At 37.6% G+C, this 18,330-nt stretch overlaps 2 protein-coding genes across 3 annotated transcripts in view; both read right to left on the bottom strand.

The window, feature by feature from the left end:
- Positions 1-1,546: 1,546 nt before the first annotated feature.
- Positions 1,547-8,652, bottom strand: BAG2 (BAG cochaperone 2). Its single transcript, XM_070932926.1, has 3 exons — positions 8,295-8,652; positions 3,585-3,694; positions 1,547-2,746 (listed from the first exon to the last, which is right to left on the bottom strand). The coding sequence occupies exons 1-3, from the start codon at positions 8,465-8,467 to the stop codon at positions 2,346-2,348; spliced, it is 684 nt and encodes a 227-aa protein (XP_070789027.1). The 5' UTR covers positions 8,468-8,652; the 3' UTR covers positions 1,547-2,345.
- A 7,110-nt stretch (positions 8,653-15,762) lies between these two features.
- Positions 15,763-18,330, bottom strand: part of ZNF451 (zinc finger protein 451) — a 35,932-nt gene continuing 33,364 nt past the window's right edge. For both annotated transcript variants that reach the window (XM_070932928.1, XM_070932927.1), the window contains exon 16: positions 15,763-18,256. In XM_070932928.1, the coding sequence (XP_070789029.1) occupies positions 18,198-18,256 (59 nt within the window). In that variant the 3' untranslated portion in view covers positions 15,763-18,197. The remainder of the gene's footprint in view (positions 18,257-18,330) is intronic.

Raw genomic sequence — 18,330 nt, forward strand, 5'->3', positions numbered from 1 at the left:
TTAATTAGGGCATCTGTCAGAACTTTGACATTGTGCTTATCTTCAGCTTTCTTTTGCTTTACAGACCTGCAGGGGTCATAAATGTAAGGATTAGTGGTAAAATTTCATCAATTGTACCAGTCTAAATGAGGACTACCTCTATGTAAATTAGGATAGATAGCTCATTGGAAATTAGGATACATAACTCACTACTGCAAGATAATTGACAGAACATGATTGGATTTAACAGTTTACCATATTTAGCGAGATTAGTGGTGGAGTGGATTAATTTTTTATTGAAAAGGCAAAACTACACTAATTTTCAAACATAGCTGTCTTTGAAAGTTACATTTATTAGTGTTATCTCATCCTGGCTTGGCACCCAGAGCCTATGCTCACTTCTCAGCTTTATCAATATTCCTTGGCCTTCTAAAGGTGTTATGGCTCAGGTGGCTTTATTTATTGATTTTTAAACCCCTGGGAAGGGCAGGGGGGAACATTTTGTTTGTTTCACATGCCCTCACACCACTCGGTTTCCAGTCCTCTAATTAGAAACCTATAACAAAATTACCAACTTATCTCTTGGAGTGTGTATTACTAAATAATGCAAAATTACAAATCAACATATCCCAATACATTATTTTACAAAATCTCCAACTATATTTTGAAAGATTTCAATTTGTATTTTAAATCTTTGGAAATACAGGTAGTCCTCGATTTACAACAGCTTGCTTAGTGACTGTTCCAAGTTACAATGGCACTGAAAAAAGTTATTTATGACCATTTTTCACACAGCATCCCCATGGTCATGTGATTTACATTCGGATGCTTGACAACTGACTCACATTTATGATGGTTGCAGTGTCCAGGGGTCATATGATCAACTGTGGCAACCTTCTGATAAGTAAAGTCAATGGAGAAACCAGATTCACTTAATAACCGTGTTACTAATTTAACAACTGCAGTAATTCACTTAACAAATGTAGCAACAAAAATGTAAAATGGGGAAAAACTCAACAAATGTGTCACTTTGCAACGTAAATTTTGGGCTCAATTGTGTCTGTATTATTAGATTTATCGTGCAACAGCACAACTGGGTCTGTAAACTATTTAAAATCCAAAGCAATGCAGAGTCCTAGCTAATAGTCAACATGCACAATATCTAAGATTTGTATGGACAATTTGGCCGAGTGATTGAACATTTTCCTATACCATGCTTTTCTGGCAATACTGTACTGCTCTTTTTCTTGCTTATACATTATGACACATGTGGAATGAAATTATATATTCCAAGCTTTAACTATTAAGTAACATCTTTCACAGATGTAAAATCTGAGCAATTTTCACTTATTGTTCCTGTACAACTTTTTCAAGATTTGAGATACTGTGAGAAGTTGAAAGAGGAAATGTAATAGATATAGACATTTGTATGAAATGTTAAATAAACTATGTTTTTGAGCAGATAAGGTAATAGGAGCACACTTTAAACATAGCTAAGGCATTCTCATATTGAACAGGATTTAGAGATCGATGTATATGTAAGTTGCATACTCAAAATATACTAAAATTTAATGCATGGAGCATGATTTATTTTATTTCTTAATATTCAGCAACAAGGAAGTACATATAAATTTTGTTTGCATTTACTATAGCATTTTTTCCACCTTATCATCTTTCTTAAACAGATTTATTCACTAAAGCGGAATACAATCTAATTGAATTGTCTATGATAGATTAATTGTTCCAAGAACAAAACAGATATTGCTAAATTATCTCTAGGGATTAACTGGATACTAAGGCCTAAAATCAATATGGTACTAAAAGGAATGAATGGGATACCATTTACGAAAAGAGTTATCCTTTGGATATGAAATGCCTACATTCTCTCAAATAAGGCATTAGTTACTTATTTCACTGTACCAAGCCCTTTAAAGATGTATTCTGTGAACAGGAAGGCATGGAAGGCTAGCCAGCCTGTTGAAAGGAACAAAAGCATAAGATAAAAAGTACAGAACCTTCATGTGTTTATGTGCTTCTACAGTGCCTAACATTTGTAGTTGCCACAGGATGTGCTTTATGCAGACGCTTTAGAGTTCGTTGGTTTGTGGGTTTTTTTTTTTTTAATGGAAACAGACATATTTTCCCCTCAGAGGAATGTAAGGGTTTTTTTTCCCAGAACTATCTTCTTCCATCTGTTTCTGAATGCCTCAGGATTTGTACAAGAGGTATATAAACTCCCTTCAGTTTCTGGGCATGTAATCTGTATTAACAAGACCATGCATGATATATTTTAAAATGGCAGCATTTCTTTGCTTTTGTATATTTTAAGAAAACATTTACTTTTTCATAATGGGAATCAAAAGCTTTTAATCTTTTCCATTGTTGCATGGTTCCCTTGAAGTTGTTCTTTGGTTTTCTAGAAGCATGATGGACTTTTCAGAGTTGTCTATATTTCTAAGCAAAGTCTCTACCCGTCTCTTAATTTTCTTCTGATCTTCTATGGCACATCCAATTACAACAGACTGAAATTTTTGATCAACAGGTCCTGATGGTGTCTCAGATGTACAAGCGCCGTAAAGTGATATTAACCGGCTCTTTGAGTCTTCCAAATCATCCAAGAGCTTATTGACTATTTCATCAATCATCTTGGTAGCCCGCAACAGGGATTCCTGCTGCTGAGGATTTCGTATGGTTTCTACCGAAACCTCAACTGTGATGGTTCGGCCCATAAGGCGCTTGACAGTCAGATTAAGTTCTTCTCTTTCACCTATATTTTGAAATTAAAAATGCTGGTTTTAAAGTTTTACATAACACCAATTAACCGGCAAGGTCAGAAGAGTCAAGGTAAATTAAGAATTACTGTCTCATATTTTTGCTACAATCCATGGAAGGATGGAATACAACGATTGTAATGGGGTTGATAATACTTAACAGAGATTTTGAGTTGATCAGTATTAGCAGCTTACCATAGAAAAAACACTGGCTAGATTAACAGAGCACACTAAAATAGCATGGTTTGATTTGTTTCAGCTTATTGTCGTCATTGAATCCAGTCAGTTGTAATATATTAGGAAATTATCACTTAGTACAAGAAGCCCTCGACTTACAACCATTCATTTAGTGACTATTTGAAGTTACAATGAAAAAGTGACTTATAACCAATTTTCACGCTTACAACTGTTGCAGCAGCTACATGGTGATGTGATCAAAATTTGGGCACTTGGCAACTGACATGTATTTATGACAATTGCCCTGTCCTGGGATCATGTGATCACCATTTTTAACCTTCCCAGTTGGCTTCCGACAAGCAAAGTCAATGGGGGAAGCCATATTCAGTTAACAACCACATGACTCATTAAGCAATTGCATTTATTTGCTTAAAATCTAAGGAAAAAAGGTCATAAAATGGGGCACAACTCACTTAAATGTTTTGCTTAACAATGGAAATTTTGGGCTCCATTATCGTCGTAAGTCGAAGACTACCCATATAAGTCTATCTACTATAAAGACACTAAAAAAATCCCCTTATGTGTATTCATCAGACACTCCAAATATGCATATATATATATATATCTACGCATTCACAAAGCAGTTTGGGGTATTACCTTCACTAATATTCCTCATATCCTGGCTGTTCTGTATATTATGGATCATTTCCAGAAGAGTTTCTTTTTCTTGTTCCATTGAAGCTGCTGCATCACGCAAAGCTTCAACTCTGGGAAGAGAAAAAAATTACCAATTTAAAAGAGAGTTTACAAATATCCTTATACCTATGTCATGTTTCCCAACCCGCCTTCATCTATTACTTATTTATAAAATTAAATTAACATACTATATTCTTGCTACAATGAAGAGTTTCTATATAGCAAGTCAATATTTCCTATTCGCCAAAATGAGAAGGCGGATATTAAAATTCTGGCTTGGTCTTATGTGCAAGAACTGCAAAATATCTTTTTTCTTATCTCTTGTCCCAACTGTATTTGCACAACGGCAGGAAAGGACAGGGAATTCCAGCATTATTAAAAGAAAAAAAAACAAGTATCAAGAAAAGTCTATTTCTCACATATCATTTCAAATAAATCTAAAAAGTTTAGTTTTCACATATGCCCTTCTGCAATCAGCCCTTCTCGATTTAACAAGGAAAAGAAAAACAGTAAACTAAGGAGCATCAATAGACAGCAGTCTAAACTTGTTCCATATCCCTTGAAATAATGATGTATCTCAAGAATTTTTACCTGGCTCAGCAATATTGGATGACTGTTACCCAGAATAATTAGCTGATCCAGAATGCAGACATTTAGATAATGTTAGGAAGTTTTCCAAAAGCTATACTGGTTACCTTTCAGGTAAGGAATGTTTATTTTATTTATTTATTTTATTAATCATATTTCTATGCCGCCCACTCTCCGAGGACTCTGGGCGGCTTACAACAATCGACAGTATACTAAATAGCATATTGCCCCCAACAATCTGGGTCCTCATTTTACCCACCTCAGAAGGATGGAAGGCTGAGTCAACCTTGAGCTGGTGAGATATGATCTGCTGATCTAGCAGTCAGCTGAAGTAGCTGCAGTACAGCACTCTAACTACTGCGCCACCTCGGCTCTCCCATATGCAGGTTGGGCTGCATATGAGTCCCTTCTCTTATGAAAGGCCATCCACAATTATTGGGATGAACCTTCTTGGTCGCTGTTTCCCCCCTCCCTTTAGCATTCCTCTTGAAATTAGGCTATCTTATTGTCTTGAATTTGGTGATAAACTTGACCTTCCATTTACAGATTTGGGATTTGTGACTATTCATTCAAGTTCTGCTGCTTTGCTATTGTTCAGCTTGTAAATTGTTTAAATAAGTGAGTGGATGGGTAGATGGATGAATAGATAGAGATATAGATAGATGGATGGATTTCCTTTGATAAATAGCATTGAGCTTTGTTGAGCTGAGTGGCATATAAACTCAAGTAAATAACAGATTCTGGTCCTATTACAGTGAAGGAAGAGTGTCACTTTACATTGTTGGAGTTTTATATCTGAAACAACCTATAAATAATTTCATTTTGTTTTTTAAAGAAAGCAGCTTTTTCCAACTTTGTGTCCACCAAGCATGCTAAAATTAGATATTCTAGAAATAGCAGTTACATGTTCAAATAACTGAGTGTATGAAAAAGATGCTGAGCTTCTTTAATACCCAGCTGTGTGTACAGAATGTACATAACTAGATAGCAGGCAGACTCACAATATTGGATGATCTTTCATACAGAAGTGTCTGTATGCAGAAAATTGCCATGTCAGAGATAAAACTAGTTTTCTTTGACATTCTGGAATATATCTGCAATCAGAATCCTATAGCCTTGCCATCAATTTATTATCTCACCTGACTAATGATTTCTGTCAATTTGCAGAATTGTTACAGCCAGGTTATCCTAATCATACAAAATGCAAACCTCAATTTGAATGCTAAGACATATGGATTGTGTGATTCAAGCCCTAGGATGGGGAAGAACCGATAGAATTCCTAAACTCTACTTTGTAGTCCACTGAGCTGAAGTTCTACACAGATCTAGCAGAGTAAATCTCAGTAAAATTAAAATTAAATCTCACTAAACCTAAAAAGTAAATACAATCTTGCCAACAAAAAAGGTGGCCAAATCTCATATGCTTTCTGGAATGACAGCTGGGCCTTCCGAATCCTTCCTCGTTTGTAACTATATATAGGTCTCTTCTATCATAGCACCTGTTATACTTCACTCACAAAGCTGGACCACTTTCCTGAACAAAATTTTTTCTTCATTCTTGAACAAATGCAGAAAAATTAAGGTGATGTATTATCACTGTAGCTATGGTAGGGCACATTAAACACTTGTTCAATAGTCAATAATTTACTTGTGTGAAATTGCCATTCCAAAATAAACATGACAGAAGATTTTCAATTCATTTGACATAGTTTAAAATATGTTTTACTAGAGAGGCAGAAATTATAGAGTGATGCATATATATATAAAATTCGTAACACAGCAATGCTAGGAGAGAATTTTTTTTTTTTTAGAATTTGAGAACCTAACCATAAAAAATGTGATATATTCATTTAGAAAATGTATTATTTAATTCTGCAAATAATAGCCTTCTGGATAATCTTAGCTATGTATAGCATTATAGCCTAAAAGTAAACCCCATTGTTCTGGTTTGCATATATTGAGGTATGAAGGCTTAGCATGATATACAGGATATATCAGTCCATAATTGTGACTCCAGCTATGTAGTTAGCGGATCTCACTTCTGAGTAGTCATGTACTATTCAACTAAAATAAAAAATGAATCAATAACTTCTTTAAATGTAATTTAATTAAGCCACAAAGTACATGATGTACTACCAGTACATAATTAATGCAGAAAATATAGGGAAAAAAATGTAAAATACAGAATATTTAACACTAAATGAGCACCTTATATTCAAGTTTCAGTTGTTAAAAATTAGTATGAAACTTTTGATGAAATTATTTAAACAATTTTTATTCACTTTCCCCCCCCCGAAAAGTGTGTGAATTGCAGTAATAAATTAATTTTCCTGTGAAAATTAATTCATACCATCACAAGCACACCAAAACATCTTTGTGGTGTTCATTAAAAAATCTGAAATCTGAAAATATGACAAAACATATATGTTTATAAATTAGTATATTAATATGTTAATATGTATAAAAGATAATGGAACCACATGTATAGATATATAGAGGTAAGGGGGGAAATGGATATATAGTGGATGTATACTGATGCAGAAATGTTCAAAGAGGAAAACTGTTAAAAACTTTTAAAAACTGTTTAATAAAATTTTTTTTTAAAAAAAATCTGAAATGCTTTTGTTAGATTAAGAAATGCAATATGTCTAAAACTTCTTATCTGTGCCTCAACTATCATATTCAGGAAAGGTAGTGTTCCAAATTATAGTTATTTGATTCCTTTACATATGTCTTTTGGCAAAGAGTGAATTTTTCAGAATATCTATCTTGTTTTAACACTAAGCAAATATCTATGGCAAGTGTAAAGAAGTAATTAAATGCTAAACAATGGGAATTTAGTCATTTAAGTAACGAGTCTGTTGAAATTATGAAAAAGAGCCTGAAATTAAAAATTTGGGGCAATATCATGCTATGTAATGTGGTTTGTAATGTGGTTTGGTTTTAGATGTTGTGTACAACTAGCCTTACTGATTAGTGAACCATGGTTTGTAGCCCAATGTTATAAATATGCAAACTCAGCCAATCACTGTTGGATTGGCTTTATTTTTGATGGGATCTGGATCTCCCCTACCTGAGATTAGTTTACAATAGAAAGTACTGTGCTCCAACCTTGTCTCCCAACATTATAGGAAACTGGCATGCTAGTTTGCTAATCCATACACCTACAGTGGAATGCACCAGAATGAGCATCAGTGACTACAGATCCCTGAAAGCTACACTGGGAAGCCAGTATATGAAATGTTTTATGTTCTGATCTAATTCAGAGACCCGAATATGCATAAAAACATAAGAACACACAGAAACATTTGGAAGTAGTAAATAGAAATTCTTATCTAATGTTAATTCCGTCTGCAGGAGGGAGGGCGTAGGATTAAACCTGCCATTTCTAATCTCAACTCCCATATGTTCTACCAGCTCTTAAGCAGGAGAACTTTGTTTTTTTTTCCTTCTTCTTCAACTGAACAGATCCAAAACTCTCCTCATCCATTCAGAATAATGTATATAAATGATAGAAAAGCAATTCTCTTGAGGCAATTCGTCCCACCTCCCTATTTGGAAAGGCTACAGCCTTCCAAAGGAGGAAGGATTTCTACATGGCTAAAGTCCAAAGAGGCTGAGAAACCATCACCACTCGTCCCATTTCAAAAGCACCCGGAAGATTAATACTATATTTAGGACCATTAACATTTTCCCCGAGCTCAAAAACCTCGCGTCATCCTGAACCCAGGCCTGACAAGTACAACTAAAAGCAAGAAAAGGCACGTCGGGGCTTCTCCTCCTCCTCCTCCATTTATCAAACGGGAAAAAAAATCCTCTCCAAAATGGTCCAGAGCCCAGACGGAGATGCGGAGCATCGAAGCAATCCAATTAATAGAGGCGCATTTTTAAAGGCTTTTTAAAGGGTTTTTTTTTCCCCCCGCGAGGAAGCAGTTTGCAAAACCGCCACAGCAAATCGCCCCGAGGAAGGAGGGAGGGAGGGCGAGGAAGGGGAGGTGAGAGACGAACGCTGCGGTTTTCTCACACAGACGCTCTTGCGATGAGCCGAGGGCGCTGCCCCTCGGCCGGCCCGTCCAGCCTTACCTCCGCTCCAGCTGGTCCAGACACTCAAGCAAGCGGCTGGAGCGGTCCGCCATGGAGGTGGAGCGGAAGAAGCGACCTCGGGACTGCTGACCCGCGCCTGCTTGCTGGGTTGCCTCGCCTCCGCCTCCTCCTCCTCCGGTGTTTTTGGCGTTGCCGACCTTGGCCTGGGCCATAGCAAGCCGTGCAGCCGTCGTCGCCTGGCGCGTCTGCCCGCTGCACGGCGCTTGCCCGGTCAGCAGCTGCAGTGACGAGAGCGGGCGCCCCAAGCTGGACGCCGAAGAGCCGCTCCCGACCCGGAGTCGCCCCTCCCCTCGCGCACTTGCAAGAGCAGGTGACGGTCAAAGAGGGTCCGGAGCACAAATGACTGAACGTCCGCCTCGTCCTCCGGCTTACGTGAAACGGGCAAGGGCTTTTCCCGCGCCGCTTGCGTGTTCCTGGGCTCTTCTTGTCCCTGGGCGCATCGTTCCAGCCAAAGCACGAACGCCCCGGTCTATTTCACGCGCGACCCCGGCTGACCTGGAGCTGAAGGCTTAAACGCGGGGTTGGGGGGGCGGGGAGAGATGTTGGGCTTGCCGGGGTTTTGTATCGCGTTGCAGTTTTGGTTATTTCCAGCCAACTCGAAACAGGAGCCGCGTGGGATTCTTACGGACGCGCTTGTTCCCACCAGCCCACCATTTTTCCTCCACAGGACAAGGAAGGGGCATGATGGTGGCTCCCTCGTGTAACCCTCCTGCCCCCTTGGCGCCCCACATAAAGCAGGAAAAAAAGGTTTGGGCTTGGGAGAGTTAACCCGAAAGAACAAGCAGGGAAGGGGTATTTCCCCGCCCCTCTTCCCCCCACCCCGCATTATGAGAAGTTTATTTTTATTTATTTTTTATTTATTAGATTTTTATACCGCCCCCTCTCCCGAAGGACTCGGGGCGGTGAACAGCCAAAATTAAAAAACATACAATATAAACATTAAAATACGTTTAAAACAGAATTAAATCCAAAATGGCTCCCCAATTTAAAACGCCTTACCCATGCCCCTATAAATAAGACGAATTTAAAATTTAAAAATTTAAAATTTCCACATTTAAAGTTCTATATCCAATACTCTTTCCATCTTCCCTTAAAACATTAATAGAATCTGATAGATGTGATAGTTCTGAGAATCGGTGTCTCCACTAGATAATTGACAGTCAAGCTGAAACTTAATCAACTAAAATTAATAATCTTCCTCAAATAAGTTCCCCCCTAGAATCGGCATATACGCACTTCACCCCGGACAGGCTCCCTCTTATAAAAATCTGCTGTTGTGCCAGGGGTGAAATCGAGCAGGGTCTGACAGGTTCTGGAGAATCAGTAGCGGAAATTTTGAGCAGTTCGGAGAACCGGCAAATACCACCTCTGGCTGGGCCCAGAGTGGGGTGGGAATGGAGATTTTGCAATATCCTTCCCCCAGGAGTGGGGAGGGAATGGGGATTTTGCAGTATCCTTCCCCTGCCACGCCCACCAAGCTACACAACACCCACCAAGCCACGCCCACATTACATTGGCATCCTTCAGTCTCAAGAGACTATGGTAACATGCTCTGGGAAGAGGTCCTAAAACAGCATCTAGTGTGACTAAAAAGGCCAATTCTAGAGTGGCAATCCCTTCCACACTGAGGGCAGATACATTCTGTCCCCTGCCCAGCCCCCAGATTTCGCTGGTTCCGGAACGGCCTCTTTGCCTCAGCCTGCCAAACAAGTGTCTCTTTGAATTGGAGAAGGCCATACTGCATCTTTAGCCTCCAAGCCGAACGATCGGAGGTCCCAGTTGTTAATGTTCATTCCCAGGGTCTTTAGGTCCCTCTTGCAGATATCCTTATATCACAGCTGTGGTCTCCTTCTGAAGCACTTTCCCTGCGCTAATTCTCCATACAGGAGATCTTTCGGAATCTGACCATCAGCCATTCTCACAACATGCCAGCGTAAACGTCACTGTTTCAATAGTGTATACATGCTAGAAATTCTAGCACGTTCCAAGATTGCGCTGTTTGGAACTTTGTCCTGCCAGGTGATGCCAAGAATACGTCGGAGACAGCGCATATGAACCGGTAGTATAAAAAAATTTGAATTTCACCACTGTGTTGTACCCCATTTCTTTGCAGCCTTCCCCTAAAAGCAAACTGTTTTGCTTTTAGGAATAAATATTTCTTCTATCCTCACAGCTTGTCTGGATCTCATTTTTATATATTCTTGCACGGTCCCAGCTATGGTTACCTCTGCATTTCCAGGGGGGAGGAGAGCTGAGTGGAAAGGGGGCTCCTCTGAAGTCCTCCCCGCAAATGATACTGTGCATTTTTTAGCAGTTTAATCTTCTCGGCTCTCTACAAAAAGTGGGACATTGGCTGCGTTATGACACAATTTAAGTATTTAAACTTAAATACCATTTTGTAACTTCATATGTGGCTAATATGTGATTTGATGAGTCGTATAAACAGAAAATGGGATTAAATTCTGGTTGAATTAAAGACACGTTGGGGGAGTTGCTACATAGTTTAAATTCAGTTCACTCATAGCTTGATCTTTTGATCATACAATATCCGTTGTGGCTTCAAAATAGGTTCACTTTTTCTTGTGCTTTTCTTTGCTCTTATGGCACATATTGTTTTATGTGTTCTTGGTGTAATATGTTTGCTCTTTCTGAGTAAAATCATTTTATATGCATTCTTGGTGTAATATGTGAGCTCTTTTCCAATAAAATCATTTAAAGTTATTGTCTTTCTTCTATCTCCAGATAACACTAGCATGCTGAGAGTTAGGAAAAAGCTGAGAAACTACTGCAGTGCAGGTAAGTAACAAAAGAAAGCCTTTGTGAGTTAACATTGGCAGACACTCAAGACACTCCACTAGACTTATCATAACTGCAGTAAAAAAAAATCCACAGGACTCCTAAATTCAAATCACTGCAGATGCTGTAAGACAAAAGGGATTTGCAGAAATTGAAGTTTTAAAATATGTGTAATTTTATTAAAATTTTGTAATAGTAAAATCTAATGCGAACTAAAAGAAAATAGGAAGTTAAAAAACCAAAAAAGACAAAGGACAACTAGTTTTTGACTTAGGACCACAACTGAGCCTGGAATTCTGGAATTCATCGTTGTGGTTGTTAAGAGAGCCACCCACATGGATGCCTTGCTGAGCAATCACCATCCCAGTTTTCCTTGTCGTGGTTGTAGTACAAAGGGAGGTGGTGAGTACAATAATTGAGAGAATTGTCTGAACTAAAGCTTGGCAATTGACCAGAAGGGAGGCAACATGATCCCACCTCCCAACATTTGGGATTTGGAATCTCTAATTACATGAAGAACAGGACCTTATCTTCAGGATAATGAGTAACCTGAAGCATTTCTGGGAAATGTTGATGATTACAATTGATGATTACTTTAGGCAGTATTGATTATGGGAAAAGATAATAGTGTTATACCGGTATGACCAAGGGAAATCATAACCATAAGTTTATTTGTTAAGCATATATAAGATAATAGGTAAAAGTATAAACATAATTTGAATACACGAAAAGAGTAAGTAAAAAGGAATATTAGGACAGGGATGGTAGGCACGCTGGTGCACTTATGCATGCCACTTACTGACCTCTTAGGAATGGGGTGAGGTCAACAATAGATAGCTTAAGGTTAAAGTTTTGGGGGTTTGGGGAAGAAACTAGAGTCAGGTAGTGCATTCCAGGCATTGACCACTCTGTTACTGAAGTCATATTTTCTGCAATCGAGTTTGGAATGGTTTACCTTGCGTTTGTATCTCTTATTTGCTCGTGTATTGTTGTGGTTGAAGCTGAAGTAGTCATTGACAGGAAGGACATTGTGGCACATAATTTTATGTACTATGCTTAGTACATAAAGCATAGTCGCGTAGTTCTAGAGCCCTGGTAGTGCAGCAGACTAAAGCACTGTTATTAACATCAGCTGCCTGCAATTACTGCAAGTTCAAATCTCACCAGGCTCAAGGTTGACTCAGCCTTCCATCCTTTCTAAGGTAGGTAAAATGAGGACCCAGATTGTGGGGGCAATAAGCTGACTGTATATAAAATATACAAAAGTATGAAGGCTATTGCTTAACGCATTGTAAGCCGCCTGAGTCTCTGGAGAAGGGCGGCATATAAATCAAATTAAAAAAAAAAGTTGTCTAAACCCAAAATTTGGAGTCTGGTGGCATAAGGTATTTTATTGCGGTTAGAGAAATGGAGGACTCTTCCCATAAAATATCTCTGGACTCTCTCGATTGTATTTATGTCCATTATGCAGTGCGGGTTCCAGACAGATGAGCTGTATTCCAGAATTGGTCTAGCAAATGTTTTGTATGCTCTAGTTAGTAGTACAACATTACCAGAGAAGAAGCTACGCAAAATTAGGTTAACAACTCTTAATGCCTTTTTGGCAATGTTGTTACAGTGGGCTCGGGCACTTAGATCTTTAGAAATAAGTACTCCAAGATCCTTGACAGAGTGAGGGTCATCTACAAGGTCATGTCCATCTAATTCGTATTTTATGTTTTGATTTTTTTTGCCAATGTGCAAGACAGAGCATTTGTTGGTTGAAATATTGGGCTTGTCAGGATAATGGTTTAAGGAGCTGAATTAGAAATTGAGAGACTCAATTTTAGCCCTTCCTTTGCGCTGATTGAACTGGGAATTTGCATTTTGGTAAGCAAAAAAAAATCCTTTGGAAAAGTAAAAATGTCTCAAATTCAGGGATCAAGTTCTTATCAGATCCATGCCAAACTGGAGTTCCCAAGTTTCAATACTACAAGTTAGGATTCTGTTACAACATAAGTGGGAAACCTGTTTATGGGGGCATCTGGTCCATACAATGCATGGAAATCACTTCCTCAATTCCACCATTAGTTCAGCTCTTTGCTCTTATCATCTTGCACAGAAAAAAACCCCTCTGGGTTAGCAGCAAAGGAAGGGAGCAATTATGTGTCCTCCCCCCAACAGCTGTTTTTATTCATGTAGAAGAAAGCATGGAATATTGAGATTTCTGAGATTGCAAATTGGTCTTTAGCTGATTAGATTCCTGTTCTTGTGTTATGGATTGAAATGATCTGCATTCTATAACTATGGCCTTTTATTTAGGTAATTTGTATCTCTTTTAGTGTTATTTTTACAAAAACTCAAGATGGTGAACACATCCAGTACATCTTCCTCCTCCTATTTTCCACCCAACAGCCCTGTGAGGGGAGTTGGGCTGAGAGTGATTGGCCCAAGGTCACCCAGCTGATTTTATGCCCGAAGTGGGACTAGAACTCATAGTCTTCCACTTTCTAACCTGGTGCCTTAACCACTAGAGTAAACTGGCTTTTATTTTAAAAAATGTTTATCCTTTAATCTAGGAGTATATAATTTGAATTGCATTTTTTACTGTAACAGATGAAAATGCTTAAATGTGATTATTAATCATACTTATTATACGCAATCTAATTAAACTGCATTTTCTTAATTCCACTTCCTTTTGGAGCAAAGTCTATCACACTGAAATGCCATGTTCCTGACTTGAAAGTGTTATATAATGTATATAAAAGCATAAATATGTTGATATAAACATATGCTGTCTTCACACATGTAGTTAACACTAATTTTTAATCAGTAATTCCCCAGTTTATGTATTTTTACAAACTTGTGAGAATGTATACAATTTAGCACCAGAATTACAGAACAACATATCTAATTGCATATTTTTCAAAATTGAGGAATGAAAAATTATATATAGAAAACTTCTGAAAGTTTTATAGCAGCTGCTGGATGCCTTAATTTTAAAGAAAATGTATCTCAAGCTCATGGTTTTAAAAATGTAACCTTAATTGGAAAAAGCAGAACCACCACTATGTGCTTGTGTCAGGACATACTATAAACTCTCAAAGACTGATTCTTATTTATCCCTCTTTTTCCTTCCAATGATTAATGCTATTCATGTATGCCATTAACCGTTCAACTGTATTCAAATCTTATCTTTTTCTTAGACTAACACATTTTTAGCTTGAGAATCTTTGATACTAGAACTACTTGCTAAATCCTTTAAAACTAAAAAAATCTATTAGTTTTTATGATGCTGGTTATCATAAATGTGTGACACCCCCCACCCCCACCCCCGTTTTGGGCCTAGCAGGCCTCCCTGAAGCCTCTGGAGGCCAGAAATTGCCTGTTTCCAGACTTCCGATAGGCCGTTTTCGCCTTCCCCAGGCTCATGAGGCTTTCCTGGAGCCTCCAGGAGGGCGGAAACGACCCCCCAGCCCTCCAGAGGCCGGAAATGGCCTGTTTCTGGACTTCCGGTAGGCCCATTTTTCGCCCTCCCAGAGCCTCCGCACGAGTCCTGTACTTTACCTGACATCCAAAACGGGCCATATGGAGACTCCTGGGAGGGGAGGGACAGCATGGGTTTGTGCGCACATCTCCTGCATGCACTGCAGAGACCCAAAAATCAGCTGGCCGGTGGGAGGCATGCGCGCATGTGCGGTGGAGCTGACATAGGGCGACGGCTCGCGTGCCTGCAGAAATGGCTCCACATGCCACCTGTGGCACGCATGCCATAGATTCGCCATCACGACTCTATACCATTTTAGACAAAATGGTTGTCCAATCTCTTCTTAAAAACTTCATGTATATGGGTCCACCATGCCAAAAGTCTGATGCAGCTGCATTGGAAACAATGGCCCTTTCACTCAATGGATTGAAGACCTAATTGCACTTGCCACCTGATACCTTGCCAGCTGTGTATAAATAAAATTAACATTTTTTAACTTACAATATTTATATAAAATTATAATTTGTAGACCTATAGAATTGTAATTTGTAGCTACATATAGAATGGTAACTGTTTACTGTAATGAAATACTTTTAAACCTGTTTTTAAAGTTTTTTAATGTATTTTTTGTGTTTTGTACTTTTTTCTTTTATTTTAAAAGCAATAAAAAGTAATGCATAGGATTGTAATTATTTTGTCATGACATGCTGGCTTTTTGTCATATATTTTTCACTTTTTTGTTAAATTACTCTTTGTGGTTTTATTCCTTTTTTATATGTCAATATCACTATTTTTGCTTTGTTCTTTTTTTCTTACTAAAAGGAATAATTTTTAAAAAACTCTTAACATTTGTCTAAAGTTTGCATTACCCGGGGGTATAATCCTTTTCACTCAGTGACTTATTTCTGATTAAATACTTATAGGAGATATATATCAGTTTCAAAAGATACCCAGAGGTCATACGTAACACATCAGGAATGAAGACACTGTGGAGTTCAAAATGATGGTGCTTCCAAATTTCAGAATTCCTGGCTGGGGATAATGGACCTAGAATCCAACAGCTGGAGAGCTGCAAGTTCTACTTCTCAAATCCTAGCCCAGAAATATTTGAGATGAAGTAACCTTCATCAGATGAACCTTTGAGCCCAGTTCCACAGTAGTAACAACCTTCAGAATACCAATCAGTATCAGACCTACTTTTTTATTCCACTTTTTATTTTACAGCATTTATAACATCTTGAGATAATAATCCACGGCACCCATGGAAAAAGAGCAGATCCTGCACTTTTGGGGACTTAAAGGTCCTCCTTTTCCTGGACCATCTTTGTTGGATAGTAGCAATATCCCTTCCTGATTGAAATCCACCCATTTATAGTTCCTCTGTAATATTCACTTCGTCCTCGCATGAGGGCCAGATAACCAATCAATGTTTGCTTAAAATAATATAAAAATATAGAGGTTTTCTTGAGAGATAGTATTTTAGGATTTCATGAAATAATTTGCACCTTCAGTTTCTCCCAAGAATCAAGTATTTCAGAGACAGAAAATTAGTATATTGGGATAAATTTTTTAAATGTAGCATTTGTATTAATCACATTGGCAAATGCCTGAGCTATTGTAAATGTGGTTTTATTTTCAGAGGTTAATAGTATATACTTGGGACAATGTCATCTTAACAGGATTTATTCTTAACAGTTTTAACAAGATTTCTAAGACATTCTTTGCAATGATATTCTTGTGGCTAAAAACAAAACCATCTGGATATTGTTACAGCAAAAAGATGAACAGATAAGAGTATGTAATATGTGTACAGTTGTTGACACAAACATAGCAAGCTGAAGAAAGAATTTGGAAAGAACGACTTGAAAAAGAATTACTGGAAAAATAGAACAAAAAAGGCATATACACTATTTACAGAAAGTGCTACATTACATGAGTATAGCAAACATGAGTTTGAAATCTTATGGCTTTGTCCAGAAAACTGCTTGTGCGTTTGCATATGAGAAAGAAAACACACAGTGTTTCTTATAACACTGAGTTAGAGAACTTGATATACAATAAGGCAGCAATTCTGCAGCTGAAATACTTGACTCCAATGAAATGTAGTACTGTCTAGAAAACACTCATTTGAGTGTTTGAGATTATTTATAAATGACAAACATTTTAATCATATATGAGGTTTTTATAAGAGATAGCATTAACTCTCTTGTATTATTTCCTTAAGTAACCATTGTATGGTAACCATGCATTACTATTACTGACTTCATGCCACTGGCCAGGTGTCTGCAGCAAAGGCTTCCCCTTTCCTCTCCTCTTAATAGTAGGGAGAATGGAGGAAGGCAAGTAATTACCACGAGAAGTTCTTAGGCTCCTGGTAAAATATTAAATGATTACCAACTAGAATCAGTAGAGGCACAAGTTTCAACAAAGGACATAGAAGGGTTAGGAGAACAGCATGTACATAATGTTCTTATTAGAGCAAACCATTACAATCTGTCCTCCAAGCCACCAAGTCTTAATATATTAATCTAGTTAATATATGCCCACTTCAGAGAGGTTATTTTGCTGTTACACAAAGTAAGTCCAATTGTTTCATTCCAAAACAATTTTTAAGTAAGCCTGCAGTACGATCACATTAGCACAATCTTTCTGTATTCTATTTATCTGTAAACACTTTTATTTAGACAAACTAAACCAAATGCAATTTATGAACCTATAAAAAATGAAAATGAAAGCTTTCAAATAGTACTTGACTGATATGAGAAGCAACAAAACAACAGATGATATTTTAATTATGCTGAACTATATATGCTCTGAGAAAAGCAAATAAGTTAAAAACAAAATCAAAGAAAGGCTTCAGCTTTCTGAAGTTACATTTAAATGTCAAAAACAAACAGGAAAATACTTTGATGCAGTATTAATAACAGGAAACAAAATATACAAACACTCAAAAGTCTATTTGGCATTATATTCATTCACTTTAAACATATACATAAGAATGAGGAGATAGCTAACAATAACTAGTTCTTGGACCTCAAATTTAAGTGAATTTCAACAGATCCCTTGCAAGTTTGCCTATGGACTGTAATCTTCAGGATAGTGTCTAAACTTCACCTCAGAAACTGATGAAGAAAGAAAAGGCACTCTAGACATTCTGGATTAATACCTGTATCTACTGCAATTCTTACACTATAAAATAAAGTCAACAGAACAGTAGAAGTAAAACATTAAAGTCCAGAAAAGAACAGTTTAAAAAAACAAGCAACATAAATCATAACATTGAGTTTTCAGGTCAGACAGTAGGAAAAAAACAGTTAATGGATCTTGTGACTCAGCAGAATTGCCACGTTCTTGTATTTTTAAAGTAAACTTGGCCTTATCACATTTTAAACCTGTTTACTGCTTAAGCCATGGGAAGGGATGACTGAAATCCCATTAGTTACATTTCACAACAGGTTCTCAACTCTGCTAGTGCTTGATGATAGAGCTTAGTTTTTCACAGTGCCACTGAAACACTGAAATAACAATCAGTACATTTTTAATGTTTTTATAAAATGGTGAACAAATTTCAATTTCTTTGAAGTTGGGTAGATGTTTTGGTACGCCCATCTTGGACATCTTCATTTTTCCTCAAGACTTCGCCTAATTGCCTCTTGAAATTCATCATCATCATATGTATCTGCATAAAAATATCAGAATGTGAAACTGTCCCTAAGTAACAATAGCACAATTTGGATGGTAATTTGGAAGAAT

This window comes from Pituophis catenifer, unplaced genomic scaffold (assembly GCF_029215685.1).
Source record: "Pituophis catenifer annectens isolate HBS135680 unplaced genomic scaffold, rPitCat1.0.hap2 SCAF_1, whole genome shotgun sequence".
Taxonomy (NCBI): domain Eukaryota; kingdom Metazoa; phylum Chordata; class Lepidosauria; order Squamata; family Colubridae; genus Pituophis; species Pituophis catenifer.

Excerpts from the sequence above, each read along its gene's own strand:
- BAG2 (XM_070932926.1), bottom strand. The coding sequence starts at position 8,467 with ATGGCCCAGGCCAAGGTCGGCAACGCCAAAAACACCGGAGGAGGAGGA. Across the intron at positions 3,695-8,294 it reads CTGGACCAGCTGGAGCGGAG|AGTTGAAGCTTTGCGTGATG; the intron begins GTAAGGCTGGAC and ends TTCTCTTCCCAG. Across the intron at positions 2,747-3,584 it reads TATGAGGAATATTAGTGAAG|GTGAAAGAGAAGAACTTAAT; the intron begins GTAATACCCCAA and ends TTCAAAATATAG.